Source organism: Gopherus evgoodei, chromosome 3, assembly GCF_007399415.2.
Source record: "Gopherus evgoodei ecotype Sinaloan lineage chromosome 3, rGopEvg1_v1.p, whole genome shotgun sequence".
Classification (NCBI taxonomy): Eukaryota; Metazoa; Chordata; order Testudines; family Testudinidae; genus Gopherus; species Gopherus evgoodei.
This window is the reverse complement of record NC_044324.1, coordinates 209126572-209142506: the sequence shown is the minus strand read 5'-3', so window position 1 is coordinate 209142506 and position 15935 is coordinate 209126572. Positions and strand designations below refer to the sequence as shown.

The following is a 15935-nucleotide window of genomic DNA, read 5'->3' as shown; positions in this document are numbered from 1 at the left end:
AACCAGCATGCATGCTAACCCAGACAGTACTTCTAAAGTACCATGGATCAAACTGCAGAATTTAGCAGGGCCTTAAGCAGTAAAATCTCAGGTACACTTTTGATTTTTTCCCCCCCTAGATCTGAGTCTCAAGAGTAGCTTTAAAAGCTTTGTTTTCTCTTAGGTTCAACCCTCTCTCTTGCCACACCAAATGTTTTTAGTATCACTCCAAGTATACTCTCTTCTTAGTAAATTCCAGATTTTAGAAGTGATTGGCATTTATTCCTCCGAAAAGCAAATGAACACTTGCAGCTGCAGGTTTTGGGAGGGCATTTTGGCTGTTAGATTTACCTCTTTACATTTACAGTGCTACTTATTCTTACAGTAGATAAGTAAGATGGCCATGAAAGGGTAGGATATTGACTTGCCCTAGTTTCCTCAGGCAGGTCATTCTAGTTTTGGGTGCTTACCAAAGTTTGGAGTACATATATTGGTGTGTCTGGTGGTACTTTCCCCAAGGGCTAGGAAGGTGAGCTGCAGTCCCATACAAAGATTGTGCCCAATTCTAGCATTTGGTGTGATATCCAAGAGTGTGCTTCAGGTGTTCTCTTTTGAGAGTCTTTTGTTGACGTGAAGGTTAATGTGCCCACTTTCTGGTCCCCATCTCTCTCTCACTCTCTCTCTCACACAGAGATTTGGAAATGTAAGTTCTTAATAGCTGCTCTGTTGCTGACGTGAAAGCTGCACTTAACAGAAGTTCTTGGAGATCCATGGCAAGAAGCATATTTCAAAACTTGTCTTTTAATCACTTTAAAGATGATTTTAATAGATCCTAACACATAGAGTAGGGTTAAGGACACTGAGAATGTGCCCGCACCTTTTTGAATGTACCAGCTGTTAAAAATTACACAAGTGAATGCCTCAAACCATATCTGGAGTGAATATTCTTCTTTCCAGAACAGTCCCAATGAAGCTGATTTGATTCACTCCTTATTGCAGTAGAATAATGTCCATTATTGCTCTTCATATAGTTAAGGGAGAGGCCACTTCATTTTGGGTTCTGAATTTTTTAATACTTTATACTGTGTGCTCTGTCTATGTTAGACAATTATTAAGGATATGATATGGTCACAGAGATCAGATTCTGTGACTTTAACAGACATCTGTGGCTTCAGCTTCAGCCCTGGGTAGCAGGGCTCTGGCTGCCAGGCTCTCCATGCTGGGCTCTGGCTTCCGTGACCTATGGTTTATTGCCAGCATCCTGCCCATGAATTTTAATAAAAATCCCTGTGCCAAAATCTTAACCATAACTATTATCCATATATAGAAAGTTGGACTCTCTGTACGTGCGCCCTCTCATGGCAGGACATGGTGTAGCGGCTCTTCCTGTTTAGTACCCCCTGCCGATGGTCACGCCAGTCTGGAGGTGGGCTGCCTTTTCTTGCAACTCAGCCCCCTGTCCAGGTCATGGTTGAGTTACACACCCTCTCTCGGGTGGAACAAGTCCACATGAAACCATACCCAACGTTCCAGTCTCTTCAGCCCCTCTGATTGGGAGTTACTAAGACAAAGCCCTCATATGGGATCTTCAGCATAGACCACGCAAAGAAAACACAGCTCAAGTACTTCTAATCCCACTTGACTCCCAGTACTTTACTGCCATATTGAGAACCTCCCCTTCTCGATCTCAGCTCCATATTGAACCCTCTTTTGGGTCCACAACAGTGAGAATCAACATCTCCTCTAGCATTCACCTTTTCTCTCTGTACCCAGGGGTTTCCTTGCTTCTAACAGCCTTTCCTGATATCCTCAGCTTCCTGGGCTTCCTTGTCAGGGCCCATGCCCTCCTTCCTCACGGCCTCGTGCTGGGGTTCAGCCTAATGTCTGCGGAGTTTGTTCTTGTTCTCATTTCAGAATGCTGACTCCCAGAGCTTTCTGCCTGGAATTCCCCCTCCTCAGGGGCCTGCTACAGGAGCTTATCCCTTCTTGGAGCTCCTCTCCGAAGTCCCCTTAGGCTTTACTATACTGCTTTTGGGCTTCACTGCCTCAGGCTTCCTCTTGGCTTAGGACCCTCTAGTCCCAGTTCCAAGTCTCTCAGGTGTGTCTGTCTTCAACCCAAGATAGAAACTGTCACCTATCTCACTCATTCTTGGTTCTCCTCCTGCCACTGCCCTACATTCTTTCCCTCATAAAGACCCAGCTCCTCCCCAGTTGGGTTTTATCATGTTGTGCCTAATATCCCTTCAGGTGCCAGCCAGTGGCCTCATTGGGCTCAGTCTCCTGTTATAACTCATGATTAACTAATGTGGGGATTATACAGCTACTCACACCATTTTTTCAACTGTTTTTAACCAATTCCTGAATAACCAATACCATGACATCCTAATTGCTCTGTACTGTTGATCATGTCATCAGTCTGCCAAAAAAAAAAAGCTTCAGAGCAGTTGTGGGTAGAAGATTGCAATCCATTTATAAAGAATCCTAAATACAGAGTGGATTGTAAAAGCTCCAAATTGCCTATTGGGATAAAATATCGTGCAGAAGGACAAATGGTTTCCTGGGTGTAGGTATGTCTGAAATTCAAAGAAAGCTAAGAGTCTCTTCAACATAACCATTTTGTGGCACATCTTGTATGCATTAGCCTATCTGATGCACTGTCCAGTTAGAACTGAAGAGTTAAGAACTCAGTTGTTCTGTTAGCTCTGAATGATTTGCACGTGCACATTTAATTTAGACCTTCAATAACTTGTTGTTTCATCATAAATACTTCTATAGCTATGAAGATTGTCTCTTAGCTGTTACATTTGTCTAGATATCTTTTAAAGAGATTTTTTTCATAACCATTGTTTGCCACAGTCTACAAATAGTATCTAAAGTAGTGGTCCCCAACCTTTTCCGTGGAGCGGGTGCCGGACGACTAGCTGCCGAGGACCATGGCCACCGGACAAGCAGCCGCCGAAATGCTACCATGAAGGAGTGCCATCAAGAGGCGTCAACGGCCAATTCAGCGGGATTTCGGCAGTAGCGCTTCTTGATGTTGCCACTTCTCGGCGGCATTTCGGTGGCTGCTTGTCCGGCCAGTAGGCGGGTGCACATGGATGCCCTAGCGGGCACCATGGCGCCGCAGGCACCGCGTTGTGGACCCCTGATCTAAAGTCTCATTGTTTAGGTGGCAGAAATAAAACCCAGGTAACTGTGCAGAATATGATCTTTTTTCTCCTCAGCATCTAAACAAAACCTACAACACAGATGTTCCTCTTGTTCTAATGAACTCCTTTAACACTGATGAAGACACGAAGAAAATCTTGCAGAAGTACAGCCACAGTCGTGTGAAAATATATACTTTTAATCAAAGCAGGTATCAGATTTTTTTTTTCTTCTGTTTGGGGTAAAAGAAACAAGGAAGATCTTCCTTGTGCATATGAAATATTTTTGTTAGAGTTTTAGACAGCTTAAATATTATTGAGTATTAATAGTGACATACTTTCATGTTCTACCTCTTTAAAAGGGCCTTTTTTGGAAGTTTAAAAAGTGAGAAGGCCCAAGAACAGCCAGATAAAATTAATAACTAAAAATAAATGGGTGGAAGAAATCTGTGTTCCGAGATCAGACTTGCAGTGGAACGCAGGAACGTGGGCTTTGAATTCTGAACTGTCTTGGCTGTGAAACCACAGGGTTGGGGCTGTCGGAAGCAGGTGTAGAGTGACTTGTAGGCTGACCACCAATGAAATTTGCCCTGAATTGGTCATGGGAGATTCGGGAGGGTCCTGCTTTTTAAAAAGTGAATTCCTAGGTTCCTGTGATTGCATATAACATGTTCTGAACCCTTGTGGAGGAAGAAACTTGCATTACCTCTGGCTTCAAAGAGATGATTCATTCAAGTTCATACTTAATTAAATATTAACTTGCAGTTTCTGCCCCGATATCCAATTATGAACACACACAATCTCCTCCGGTTTCTGTGTATCTGATTAACTGGCCTAAGAAGTAATAATTTTAAAGCCACACCAAGTCTGGGTTCCCATGTGACTGCATTACTACTGCACTAAGGTCTGTATCAGTATTTAACATGGATGAGATCTAATAATTGTCATTTTGCAGGTATCCTAGAATTAATAAAGAGTCTCTACTGCCAATAGCCAAGGACGTATCTTATTCAGGAGAGAATACTGAGGCGTGGTATCCCCCAGGTCACGGCGATATCTACTCCAGTTTCTATAACTCTGGTCTGCTTGACACACTTATAGGAGAGGGGAAAGAGTACATTTTTGTGTCCAATATAGATAACTTGGGAGCAACTGTGGATCTTTACATTCTTAACCACCTTATGAATCCACCAAATGGAAAATGCTGTGAATTTGTCATGGAGGTCACAAATAAAACCAGGGCAGATGTTAAGGTAAAAATGTATTTGTTCAAGTCAATTCCTGCACTCGCTGACTTAGCAAAATTTTAGTCTCATTTTCTTTTGTATTAGTAGTTTCAACCAGATGTTAAATATCACCTCAAATATCTTTAAGGCTTATATACCTCAACCCAACAGTCAGCTGTAGAGCTAACTTGAAAAAGAGATGTAAAGTCAGCAGGTTTTATGACATATTTACAGTTTCGTGGCATGGAGTGCAGTATAACATGCTGTTTTGGTCAGTCATATGCAAGTATTAAAATATATATATACACATCTCGTGGGCTTCAATTACTAGACACGGCAGCCTATTGTGTAGGCCACATGGGTTTTCAACCTGTGGGTCATGACACATTTCCCTTCCCATATAGCAACATCAAAGAGGAGTCTTAATATAGAAGATGCTGAGAACCACCATGCTACAGTAGTAGCCTCTCTTGCTAGTTCAACTGCCTAACCCACTTCTGTATTTTAAAAATACAATATATAATGCTCTATAGCTTAAATTTCTGGTAGTCTTGACCCAGCATCCTGCCCTGACTAGTTTCAGATGGTGAAACCAGGGTTTCTGGCTAATTGTTGGCCAACATTTAAACCAAAACTATGACATGTTTGGTACATGCGGTAAGCATTTTTACCACATAGTGATTTGTACCACCACCTGTAAGGGTCTTGTCCCATGTTCTTTAACCATGAAAAATACTGCTAGTGCCCCATTCATTTGATATTATTGTAAAGGATCTGATTCAACCCATAAAAGGAAGGAAATACAATGTATTCTTTGTGGCCTCATGGAGAAAGTTAATTGATACTGTAGTAAGCGCCACATAGCCTACAGTACATAGTAAGCTGACTATCTTATATTTCAGCCATAACTTTTGAATTTCCTTTTGTGAAAAGGTTTAATTTATATCTTGACATGTAACCTTATAAAATTCTCCGTTTGTTTAATTATCCATCATAAGCTAAAGGTGACTTTTAAATTGACTAAAACTTTCCATAAGTGCTTCGGTGATTTAGGCATCTAAGTCACCTAGGTGCTTTTGAAAATTGTATCCACTGTCTAGAGCCACTGTGAATAACAGTTATTTAAATGCTCTATAAAAACTCTTGGTGTTTTCCAGTATCAGTAACTGGCATAAACAATTCTAGTGTTCCAGTCAGTTTCTACCATAAGTTAAACAAGTTTTCTATAAGGGCATGGCTACACTGGAAACTTCAAAGTGCTGTCACGGGAACGCTCCTGCGGCAGCACTTTGAAGTGCGAGTGTGGTCGCCCGTGAGTGCTGGGAGCTCTCCCAGCGCTCCTGGTAATCCACCTCCACGAGGGGATTAGCTCCCAGTGCTGGGAACCTATCTACACCAGTGCTTTAAAGCGCTCAGACTTTCTGTGCTCACGGGGGTGATTTTTTACCCCCCCTGAGCCAGCAGGTTAGAGTGCTATAAAATGTAAGTGTAGACAAGCCCTAAGATTAGGTATTTGGTATTGAAATGTGACAGGCAAAACACTTCCAACTGCACCTCACTTCACAGTGTGTTTTAAGATATATACTGCATGCTGTTATAAAGATTGTATATATATGTATAGCGTGCTGTTACTTAGATCTGTTCTGCCTTTGCAGGGTGGTACACTCACGCAATATGATAACAAACTGAGACTGGTAGAAATAGCTCAGGTTCCAAAAGCACATGTTGATGAATTCAAGTCTGTGTCAAAATTCAAAATATTCAATACAAACAACTTGTGGATTTCTTTGCCTGCAATTAAACGACTGCAAGAGCAAAATGCTATTGATATGGAGATCATCGTTAATCCAAAGGTAAGCTCATGGCAGGACTTCAGAGGGAAAACAGCAGAGATTGTGCAGTGGTGTCCAACTGTGCTAACTTCTCTAACTTCACCTTTGTTTCCTGAATGTCTTTATATTCTGCATAACTGTCCCCCTTTAAAACAATGTTAGTACTTTTGACTATTCAAAGGTCCGATGGTGAACAAGTATTTGTCTGGTCATGTTCATGCTACAATTTTCTTTTTCAGACTTTGGATGGAGGTTTAAATGTTATTCAGCTGGAGACTGCCGTTGGTGCTGCTGTTAAAAGTTTTGAGAATTCTTTGGGGATAAATGTACCTCGTAGTCGTTTTCTGCCTGTCAAGACCACATCAGATCTCTTGCTTGTGATGTCCAACCTGTATAGCCTTAATGCTGGATCCTTAACTATGAGCGAGAAACGTGAATTTCCAACTGTACCTCTGGTCAAACTGGGAAGCTCTTTCACCAAGGTAAACCCCGATAGTTACATATTTTTCCTCAAGAAAAGACTGTAAACACTGATGCCCTTCATATCAGTATGCATCTGACGAAGTGGGTATTCACCCATGAAGGCTCATGCTCCAATACGTCTGTTAGTCTATAAAGTGCCACAGGACTCTTTTTGCTGCCTATACCAGTAAGAGGAGACTAGGTTACAAGGACAGTTTCTTTAATTACTTCCAACTCTGCAAATTGACAGCTCCCTTGAGTCATGAAATAATAGCTTTATTCTTGTAGGCAAACATCTTAAAAACATCTGAATATTCACAGCATTATAATAGCTATCTCACACTTCCTTATCCTTTTTCCTGGGGGATAGTGTTTTGTCCATTCTCAAGTTCAGGTTTTCTTTAAACTGCCTATAATTAGTTTCCCAAACATTATGTTGAAACTAGCTCTCTCACTGCTATCTCATGGTGACTTACGGCTCTGTCTGATATAGATGCAAGAACAGATTTTGGAGCTAGTTTCCTAGAGTAGGGACAGGAACTCTTCATTCACAAAATAAATTCTTGAAGGATTGTTAATCCTGCTGTATTTATACACTTTACATTTAGCTTTAGTCTCATCCTTTCGTAACTTGTTTCAGTACTTTCTTCTAGCATTAAACCCTTAGTCTGGGGGGAAAAAATACATAAGCAAATGCATCCTCTAAACCAGTGTTTCCCAAACTTGGGACACCGTTTGTGTACCTGCCGTGTCTGTGAGTGGAAGCAGTGAGGGCCAAGGGATGTACTGGCTGTCGCTTCCAGCAGCTCCCATTGGCCTGGAGCAGCGAACCGCGGCCAGTGGGAGCCGCAATCAGCCAGACCTGTGGACACGGCAGGTACACAAACCAGCCCAGCCCGCCAGCGGCTTTCCCTGCACAAGCTGCGTCCCAAGCTTGGGAAATACTGCTCTAAACTATTGCTGTTCTTGTTTTTTGAAAAGGTTCAAGATTACCTGACTAGGTTTGAAAGTATACCAGATATGCTTGAACTGGATCATCTCACGGTTTCGGGTGATGTTACATTTGGCAAGAATGTTGCATTAAAGGTATGTATGCGAATGAGGCAGACTTGGGTAAAATGATAAAATTTTATCTATGCCACTCTGACAAACTAGAGGAGTTGAGTCCATCTACATTTATCACAAAACGATGTGCATGCGTAAAGTATCTTATGGAAAATTTGACTGTCATAACATTCATATTCTGAGTTAGAAACTGGTCCAGTGACTGCAGAGGCTAATGTACCTTGACACCTTCATACTAATATAAGTAGCATTTAGAAAAAAACTCAGATTGAAACAATAACTAGTACAGTAATTCCTCACTTAAACGTCATCCCGGTTAACATTTCCTTGTTATGTTGCTGATCAATTAAAGAACATGCTTGTTTAAAGTTGCACAATGCTCCTTTATGTCGTTTGGCAGCTGCCTGTTTTGTTCACTGCTTGCAGGAAGAGCAGCCTGTTGGGGCTGGAACCAGGGTGGATCAGCAGCCCCCTATCAGCTCCCTACTCTCTTAAGTTCCCTGTGTGGCAGCTGTCCTTTCCCCCCCCACTGCCATGTGCTGCTCCTGCCCTCTGTCTTGGAGCTGCTCCCAGGAGCCTCCTGCTTGTTGGGCGGGGTGTGGGGGGGAGGAGGAGGGGCTAATGTCAGGGTGTCCCCCTCTCTCCTGCTCCTTCCCTCTGTTTACCCCATCCCCATAGTGTGTGGGGGGGAGGGAAGGAGGCAGGGACACAACAGGGCTCAGGATGGAGGGAGCTTATTGGCAGCAGCTGCTGTCTCAACTTGGTCTACTTAAAAAGGCAATGTACTTAGAGGGGGGTCAGTGTACTTAAAGGAGGAATGTGCATCTCTCTTTCACACACAGGGTGTGCGTCTATCTGCCATGCTGTCTCCCCTCCCTCCCATTTGTGCTGCTTTGTAGTGTGAGGCTACATTAACAATGTGTTAACCCTTGAGGGCTCAGCCGAGTGCTAATTCCTCATTTAGCAGTAAGGCATTCCCTGGGAAATATCCCACCCTCTGACTCCACCACCTCAACTAAGCTTCACAATCATCATTGCTGTGTTAAATTGTTTAAAACTTTGTATGTATACACGCACGTCTCTTTTTTTGTCTGGTGAAAAAAATTTCCCTGGAACCTAACCCTCCTGCCCCCATTTACATTAATTCTCATGGGGAAATTGGATTCGCTTAACATCATTTCGCTTAAGGTCACATTTTTCAGGAACGTAACTACAACATTAAGCAAGGAGTTACTGTAGTTAGCATTTTTATCTATAAAGTGTTTTGCAAATTAAGCAGCTAAGACACTCCCCCTTACTCTAGTATAAGTATTTCACCATCTCTGAGGTAGAAGAGCACTATATAACTTCCATTTTACAGATGGCATACAGAGGCAGAGAGACTTAACCCAAGAGCTCATGAGAAGTCTGGCAGAGATGAACGTGAGTCTCCCAAGACTCATGCTAGTGCCCTAACTGCTGGACCAGTCTTCCTCTCCCCTCTAGTCAAAAGGTTCTAGATTTGTGTCTCTGATTTCCACAAGTGAGCATACTTGCAGTATTTGTGTTTTTTTTTAAACTTGAAACTCATTGTTTTTCTGCCCATGTATTAGCAGTAAACAATTGTGGAAGTAGAACTTGTAAGGTGCTGAGCTCTTGGCAGCTGCTGTTTGAAGTCAGTGGGAGTCATAGGTGTTCGCCATTTCTTGGGATAGCCTTTAGTTACCAGTTGTCTAAGGTGTGAGTTCAGCACACCTTCTGAGGTGGCTCTGGGGTGTGACATGGAATAAGCGGAAAATTTGCTCAACCCTTAAGTAGCCAGGTATGACTCAAATACACATAGGAAGCAGATCCTTTGAATAAGGATAACTCTGCCCATAATAGCACTTAAATGGGAGTGAAATTCTACTCACCAAACAACTTGCATAGTTAGTGAAAAGGTTTTACTGTCTCCTGTTAAATTTGTTAGACAACATTTAAAAAGTGATTTGATTGTACTAAGCTTACTCTCCCACGCTATTGTCTGAGAAAATAAGATTTGTATGACAGCCCAGTACAACACAACTTTGCAAGGCAGCTAGCTGTTTCGGGCACAGTTGACCTGAGAAGCCTTGTTTCTTACAGATGCTTATATAGTATGTTTTTAAAAGGACCTCATTGTTTCTTTTTCTATTTCAATTTAGGGAACAGTTATCATCATTGCAAATCACGGTGATCGGATTGACATCCCACCTGGAGCAGTATTAGAGAACAAAATTGTATCTGGCAATCTTAGGATCCTGGACCACTGAGTTAATGTTCAGTTTGTAGATCCTGTTAAAACAACCATATGGTGGAAGAACTTGTAGGCATTAAAATAAGTGGCACACAAGGCCTATGCTTTGTCACCTACTCACTGTACCCTGCAGTATTAATTTTTAAATAGCTTTCTGTGCTTCTCTTTTAAACTGAACACAGTGCAAAGGATGTGCAGCAGTTCTGTAGTTCAGTTAATATAACCTTTAAAGTGCAATACTGTTGGTCTTGAGACAAGATGGACAGAACTTCTCTATAAGAAGTTGAGGTTTGCCTCTGATAGTCAATAGTTTATTTTTGCAGTTACAAATAATTCAAAAGCTGTGAAGCAACAGATGGCTAGCTCCTTCATGTAATCTTATTATGAAGTGTAAATGGCAGGTATGATGATTAAATGTTTCACTACTGCTACTAAGTGAAATAGAATGTTAGAAATTCTGTTTGTGTTCACAAATCATACTTAACCTAGTCACTTCACACCACCTAAGTTAATAGTTAAGCTATACTGTCATATCACAAATGTATTCCTAACAAACACTGAAAAGTAGGGTTGTCATTATTCCAGCTTGAGCACAAGATCATAAACGGTTTTAAATTTATCCAAAGAATCTAATATTTTTTTAAAATGCATCTTGGTGTTTGTTTTCTGTTGCATCCTTAATCTGCCCTTATTTGCAGTAAAATGGAAAAATCACATGTTGACTGTACTTGTGTTAATATTGTTCAATCATGGTGTCCTGATGTTCATTCCTTCAATTCTGTAGTATTTACCTGTAAAACTTATTTTATATGTTTTAGTATAAGACTGATATGTATCATTAAAAAAGTTGGTCTTTAAAAACAAGGGTGAGTTTATAACTTTATTTTGATTGACAATGACATCTGTATGCTAACAGATAGATAGGCACACAAACACTGTAGACCACTCCATATGTAATCATTACAAGGTTAGGCACTCAGACTATGTTTAGGTAAAAAGTTGTGGAGGTGATATACACAGGCACTTTTACTTAGTACTGGCAGCTTCCAGACTTAAAAGGTAGTATTAAAGAGTCTTCATTCAATCAACCTAAACTAGTTTTAGTCATCACCTCTCCCATTCACAGCAGTAGTGTAACACAGATAACAGCAGCCTAAAACTTTTAATTCTGCTCTTTTTACCCCACCCCTCTTTCCTTAATGTATGCACTCAATTACACTTGTCTAAAAATTGTGGGAGAGGGGATGGGGAGAGACCAAACCAATGATTTAGCTCTGCCCACAGGTGCAGGATTGGCATCAGTTTGAAGTATCTATCAGCACTAATGATTATCATTTTAAAATCTATCCAATAGATAATGGCTTAAGTGAACATACTGTTTACTAAAGTTGTATCTTCTGGTGCAGTTCAGAGCCTAACTGAAAGAAATACCCTGGAACATCTGCTCCCTACATGCAAGCAATTGAGCCATTTATTTCTTATAAAGATCTGTAAAAAAATAAATTTTAAAACAGCAGTTTCATAGAGAAAAACATTTTCTACTGAATTCAACTGCAAGATTTTATATTATACCGTCATTAAATAAGGTGGGACACCATGTGAATTTCATTGCACTAGAGGAAATGCAAAGCATCTTTTTAATATAAAGCTATACAGAGCACTCTAGACAACTACAGCTGTGTTACAGCTATGTGTTTGTTTGGATTTGGTCCAAAGAAACCTGAGTCTGTTTCCAGAGAGAATGGAAAAAAAAATTGCACAGACAGCTGATCCCTTGTTTCTTGCTGAAGGACACAAAGTCAGTCACTCCCTGCAGCTCACACTGAATCTAGTTTCCCCAAATATCAATAGCATCCTCTCATGGACTCCGCTCATAAATATTCGCCTCAAGCTTCTTGAAAGCAAGACATTTGGTGGTCAGAACCAACTGACTTGTTCCAGTAGATTATCACCTCTTCTGATCCCAGATCTCAGCCATGTTTAGGTCCAGATTTTTAAGGCCTCTCAAAGCTTGAAGGTTTCCAGTGTAAAAAGCTACATCTGCTGTAACCAATCTGTAGTGAAATAGATTTGTTATTATTCTGATGTTGAAACAGGATCTGATTTGAGCACATCAGTTCAAACACAACCCATCTTGGCAGTCTTGAGCTAGGTTGAGGTAATTGCATAATGGAGAGGCATTAGTTGTGAATTTGGGTAAAAGGGGTTATTTGCCTAGGTCACAGGAGTAATGTTATACTACTTACTTACCAACAGAATTACTAATATCTTTGTCTAGGCAGATGACTGGTTCCATTTTCCTTTTCTTCCCAGTTTAAAATAGATCTAGGGTCAGATAACTCAAAGTAAATTGGACATTAACTCCCTTTAGGCCTCTGATAATCCCCGCCTAAAAATCCTGACTCTCTTATGGTAATGTGCAATATTAACTCGCTGAATTGCAGCCCCTACAGGAGCTTGATATAATAAGGAAGAATCATGCTTCCCTCATCTGTTCTTTAAGCACATCAACAAAATAGACAAAGCAAAACACCTTGACAATCTAGACTGCAAAAAGCATTTGATGTCATTCCTCATAAGCAGCAACCACGGGAACTAATTGGGGTCAGTTGTATTGTAGTCCTGTCATGAATTAGAAACTAGCTAAGATTTAAGAATAAATGGTAAAATTAATAGTGGGGTGTCTGAACATTCACAGTAGAATTGGATTTTAAAATGTATGCTAAGTGACTTGGAAAAATCTGTGGGTAAAAATTAAAGCATTTAGACAGGAGAAGAGTATGAACTTCAGGAAGACCTATCAAAGCTAAGTGAATGGGCCAAACACCATGGCAGGTGAAAGTCAGTGTGCATTAATGAAGCTACTCTCATACATTTCTGAGTTCTAAAGTAACTATAGCCACACAGGATGTTGGCATCTGGGTGAGCAGTAAGAGCTAGTCAGAAATTCACACTGAACCAAAATGTTTCAACAAATCTGTAATAAATTTGACAAATCCTTCACCAGAACACAGGCAGGTTTCCTTTCTGTACAGCTGGAGCTCTGGCAGTGTTTCCACTCTGTGATAGGAACCCTGCCTACAGCTATCCACTGAACAAGAATGTAAGTTTCACACTTCGTTTCAGGGGCACCATATTCTGGTGTTTCTGAAACAAAATATTCAGGCACTGCTGGAAGGCTGGAAAATTTTGGTAAATTTGCTTTCATTCCAAATCAGAACCAAGGCAAATGCAAAAATGCCAAAACTCCAGGCGAGCTTAAACCCCCGAGCTTTGGCTAGCTCTAGTGAGTAGCAGCAATCATCAACCACAATTTTAAGATGCATAAAGAATGAGAGAGCAAATGCTGCTAAAATGCCAATCAATACATTAGTGGTACACCCTCACCTGGAAGACAATTAAGCATGGACTACTGAATGGCATTCCTGCAGGATTGTTTAATTTATGGAAGGAGATGAATAAGTGGGGACAAAAGAGTGGTTGGAGACGATGAATAGCACTCCTATTAATCCTGTTATCATATGAGAACAAAGCAACATTCAATGAAATTGAAAAGTAACATCTGAAAAAGCAATCTAATGAAATACTTTACACAAAGCATAATTAACCTATGGAATTCACTGCAACTACGTATCATTGAAGCCAATGAATTAAATATTTATATGGATAACAAAAACATCCTCTAGACTGGATAAAAAAAGAGGAGAATAAACCCTCATGTTTCAGGAAGAAAATTGTAAGAGGAGTTAAGGAGAAATTTCCACTATAGGTTAGTTATTCAATAATTGTCCACAAGGAGGTTGTTCGTTAGTTTGATTTTTTGCAGCTTTCTATGAAGTATCTGGTGCTGGGACTGTCCGATATGAGACACTGCAGCAGAACTATCACTCATCTAATCAGGTATGGTAATTCCTACCAATATATTTGGGGGAGATTAAAAAAAGCAGTATGTGAGAGCTGTTGGCATAGGCTCTGTTTAAAAAACATTTCCTGTAGGGAAGCTCCCTATACACAGAGAAAACACTAATTCCTGATAATAGTTAGCACCTTCTAGCCATGCATCTGAATTAATTCATGTTTCCAAGGTACTTTAAGTGTCACATGACTTGTGAGGTAAGTAATGACTTGTCATCATTATAAAAAGGAGGAAATGGGCACAGGCAGATGAAACAACACATCCAAGGGCTCTCAAAACTGACAGTGCAAGGAATATTACCCAGATTTCCCGACTCCCATGTAGTCCTAAGGATTAATCTGTTAGTCTGTATAAATATATCTTTCTTATAAAGTTGAGTATTTGATGTAATAGGCTTACAGATTTATATTAAGAATAAGTTTGGCTGTAATCCAACAGACCTACAGGCCAAAATCCTGTATGTGATGCTAAGGCAACTTTAGCACATTTTGCGACCCTTACTCAGAAAAGTAATAGACAAAATACCTACGCAGATGTCTAGAGATCTTTGCCTGAACCAATAACAGTAAAGGGTGGAAAAAGGCGATTTTTGCTCACAAATCTAACAAGTACACCACAAATGAGTACATACCTGTCATTCATACGTACATACATACTAGCCTATGGGGCCAGTGTACCCTAACATTTCCATGGGGGAAGGATGAAGTTTGGGCATAGGAGGAAGGATTTCCGACTAATACCCTATAAAAAGGTGAGGCAGCTCGCCATTAAGCAGGCAATCTACCCATCTATCTGCTCCTGTCTACTCCTCATTGCCTCTACCTTCAACTATGTATCGATGCTACCCATTTACGACGGCTATTAACTATTCATAAGCCAGATTATTTTTTTCCAAACTGTAAGTCTCTATTTCATTTTAGTTAAGGCATACAGAGTTAAATTAGAGAGCAAGCAGCTCTGCATTAGCTTCCTCTGGCAGGGGTGTGAAAACGGAAATTGCCACAGGCGTGGTCCATATCTTCCAACACCAGGTTATTAAAACAGAGTGTGAGTATTAACCACGTTTGCAGCTTATAATATTGTATTACCATAGATGTATCTCTTACAGAACTGTGATTCTTGTAACTCCGTAATCCTAACTGCTTTACCTTTGGCTTACTATTCCATTGATTTGAATAAAAAGGTCTCTAGGACTGTATCTGTCTCAGTGTAAGCTCCTGTCATACCCCCCGAAGTTCCTTTTATAAACTCTGTGAAGCCTGATTCAGGATGAACTTTATCTTCTGATCAAACAAACTGGCAAACCAAACCCATACTAATTAATATCCAATAATTATTATTAATTAAAAATAAATAAAATTAAATTAGGTGGATAAATTAAATCAGCTCTACTAACACACCCCAAATCAGGCTACACCCAGTTCTTTTCTTTACTCACCAGATTATGTTCCCTCTCCCCCCACCTATTTTCTCTAAAAGCAGTGCCCTGTTCACGTTGCACCTTTTAGCAGAACAGGGCTCCAAACAGATCCTGCATTCTAAATACAACGTACAGTGGCATTATGATTACAGCAGGTAGATTTATTAAGAGAACTAAGTATAGTAGCTACTGTGGAAATTAGTATTAAAACAAGTGTCCATACATACCCATTCTGAGGTCCTCCATCATTGACTACGTTTAAATGGGCCAGCTGCCTCTTCAAATGAAGTTTGTAGCTTGCATTAATTCTTAAAAACAACATCTACAACAAAACTATAAAACTCAGTAATCTGTGCGTAATAGCATCAGAATAAGGAACTTCACTTCATTCATATAATTCTTCCCCAAAACTCTCTTCTGTAGCACTCCCAGAAAAAAAAAAGTGCGCTAACACTAATGAAGTACAAACATTTGATTCTTTAGAATGGGTGCATGCCTAAACTAATGTTTTATATAAGGAGTCTTTCCCTCCATAACCTCTCTGCTCCTGTTGGATGGTATATTCTCACTTGTCTATCACGTCTAGTATTTACATTGTAAACTCTTTGGGACAGGGACCTGTCTCTCTGTCTGGG

The 15935-nt window shown here is 40.4% G+C and overlaps 2 protein-coding genes across 10 annotated transcripts in view; one reads left to right on the top strand and one right to left on the bottom strand.

Annotated features, from left to right (window-relative positions):
- UGP2 (UDP-glucose pyrophosphorylase 2) overlaps positions 1-10828 on the top strand; it is a 41227-nt gene extending 30399 nt beyond the window's left edge. For both annotated transcript variants that reach the window (XM_030557921.1, XM_030557920.1), the window contains exons 5-10: positions 3204-3337; positions 4081-4378; positions 6007-6204; positions 6423-6665; positions 7627-7731; positions 9873-10828. In XM_030557921.1, coding sequence (XP_030413781.1) covers positions 3204-3337; positions 4081-4378; positions 6007-6204; positions 6423-6665; positions 7627-7731; positions 9873-9980 — 1086 coding nt within the window. In that variant the 3' untranslated portion in view covers positions 9981-10828. The remainder of the gene's footprint in view (positions 1-3203; positions 3338-4080; positions 4379-6006; positions 6205-6422; positions 6666-7626; positions 7732-9872) is intronic.
- A 2-nt stretch (positions 10829-10830) lies between these two features.
- VPS54 (VPS54 subunit of GARP complex) overlaps positions 10831-15935 on the bottom strand; it is a 73030-nt gene continuing 67925 nt past the window's right edge. For 4 of the 8 annotated variants that reach the window (XM_030557911.1, XM_030557914.1, XM_030557913.1 and 1 more), the window contains 3 exons: positions 15528-15622; positions 13352-13475; positions 10831-12018 (listed from right to left, as the gene is read on the bottom strand). In XM_030557911.1, the coding sequence (XP_030413771.1) occupies positions 11959-12018; positions 13352-13475; positions 15528-15622 (279 nt within the window). In that variant the 3' untranslated portion in view covers positions 10831-11958. The remainder of the gene's footprint in view (positions 12019-13351; positions 13476-15527; positions 15623-15935) is intronic. The other 4 variants (XM_030557915.1, XM_030557916.1, XM_030557918.1 and 1 more) reach the window with 2 other exon arrangements.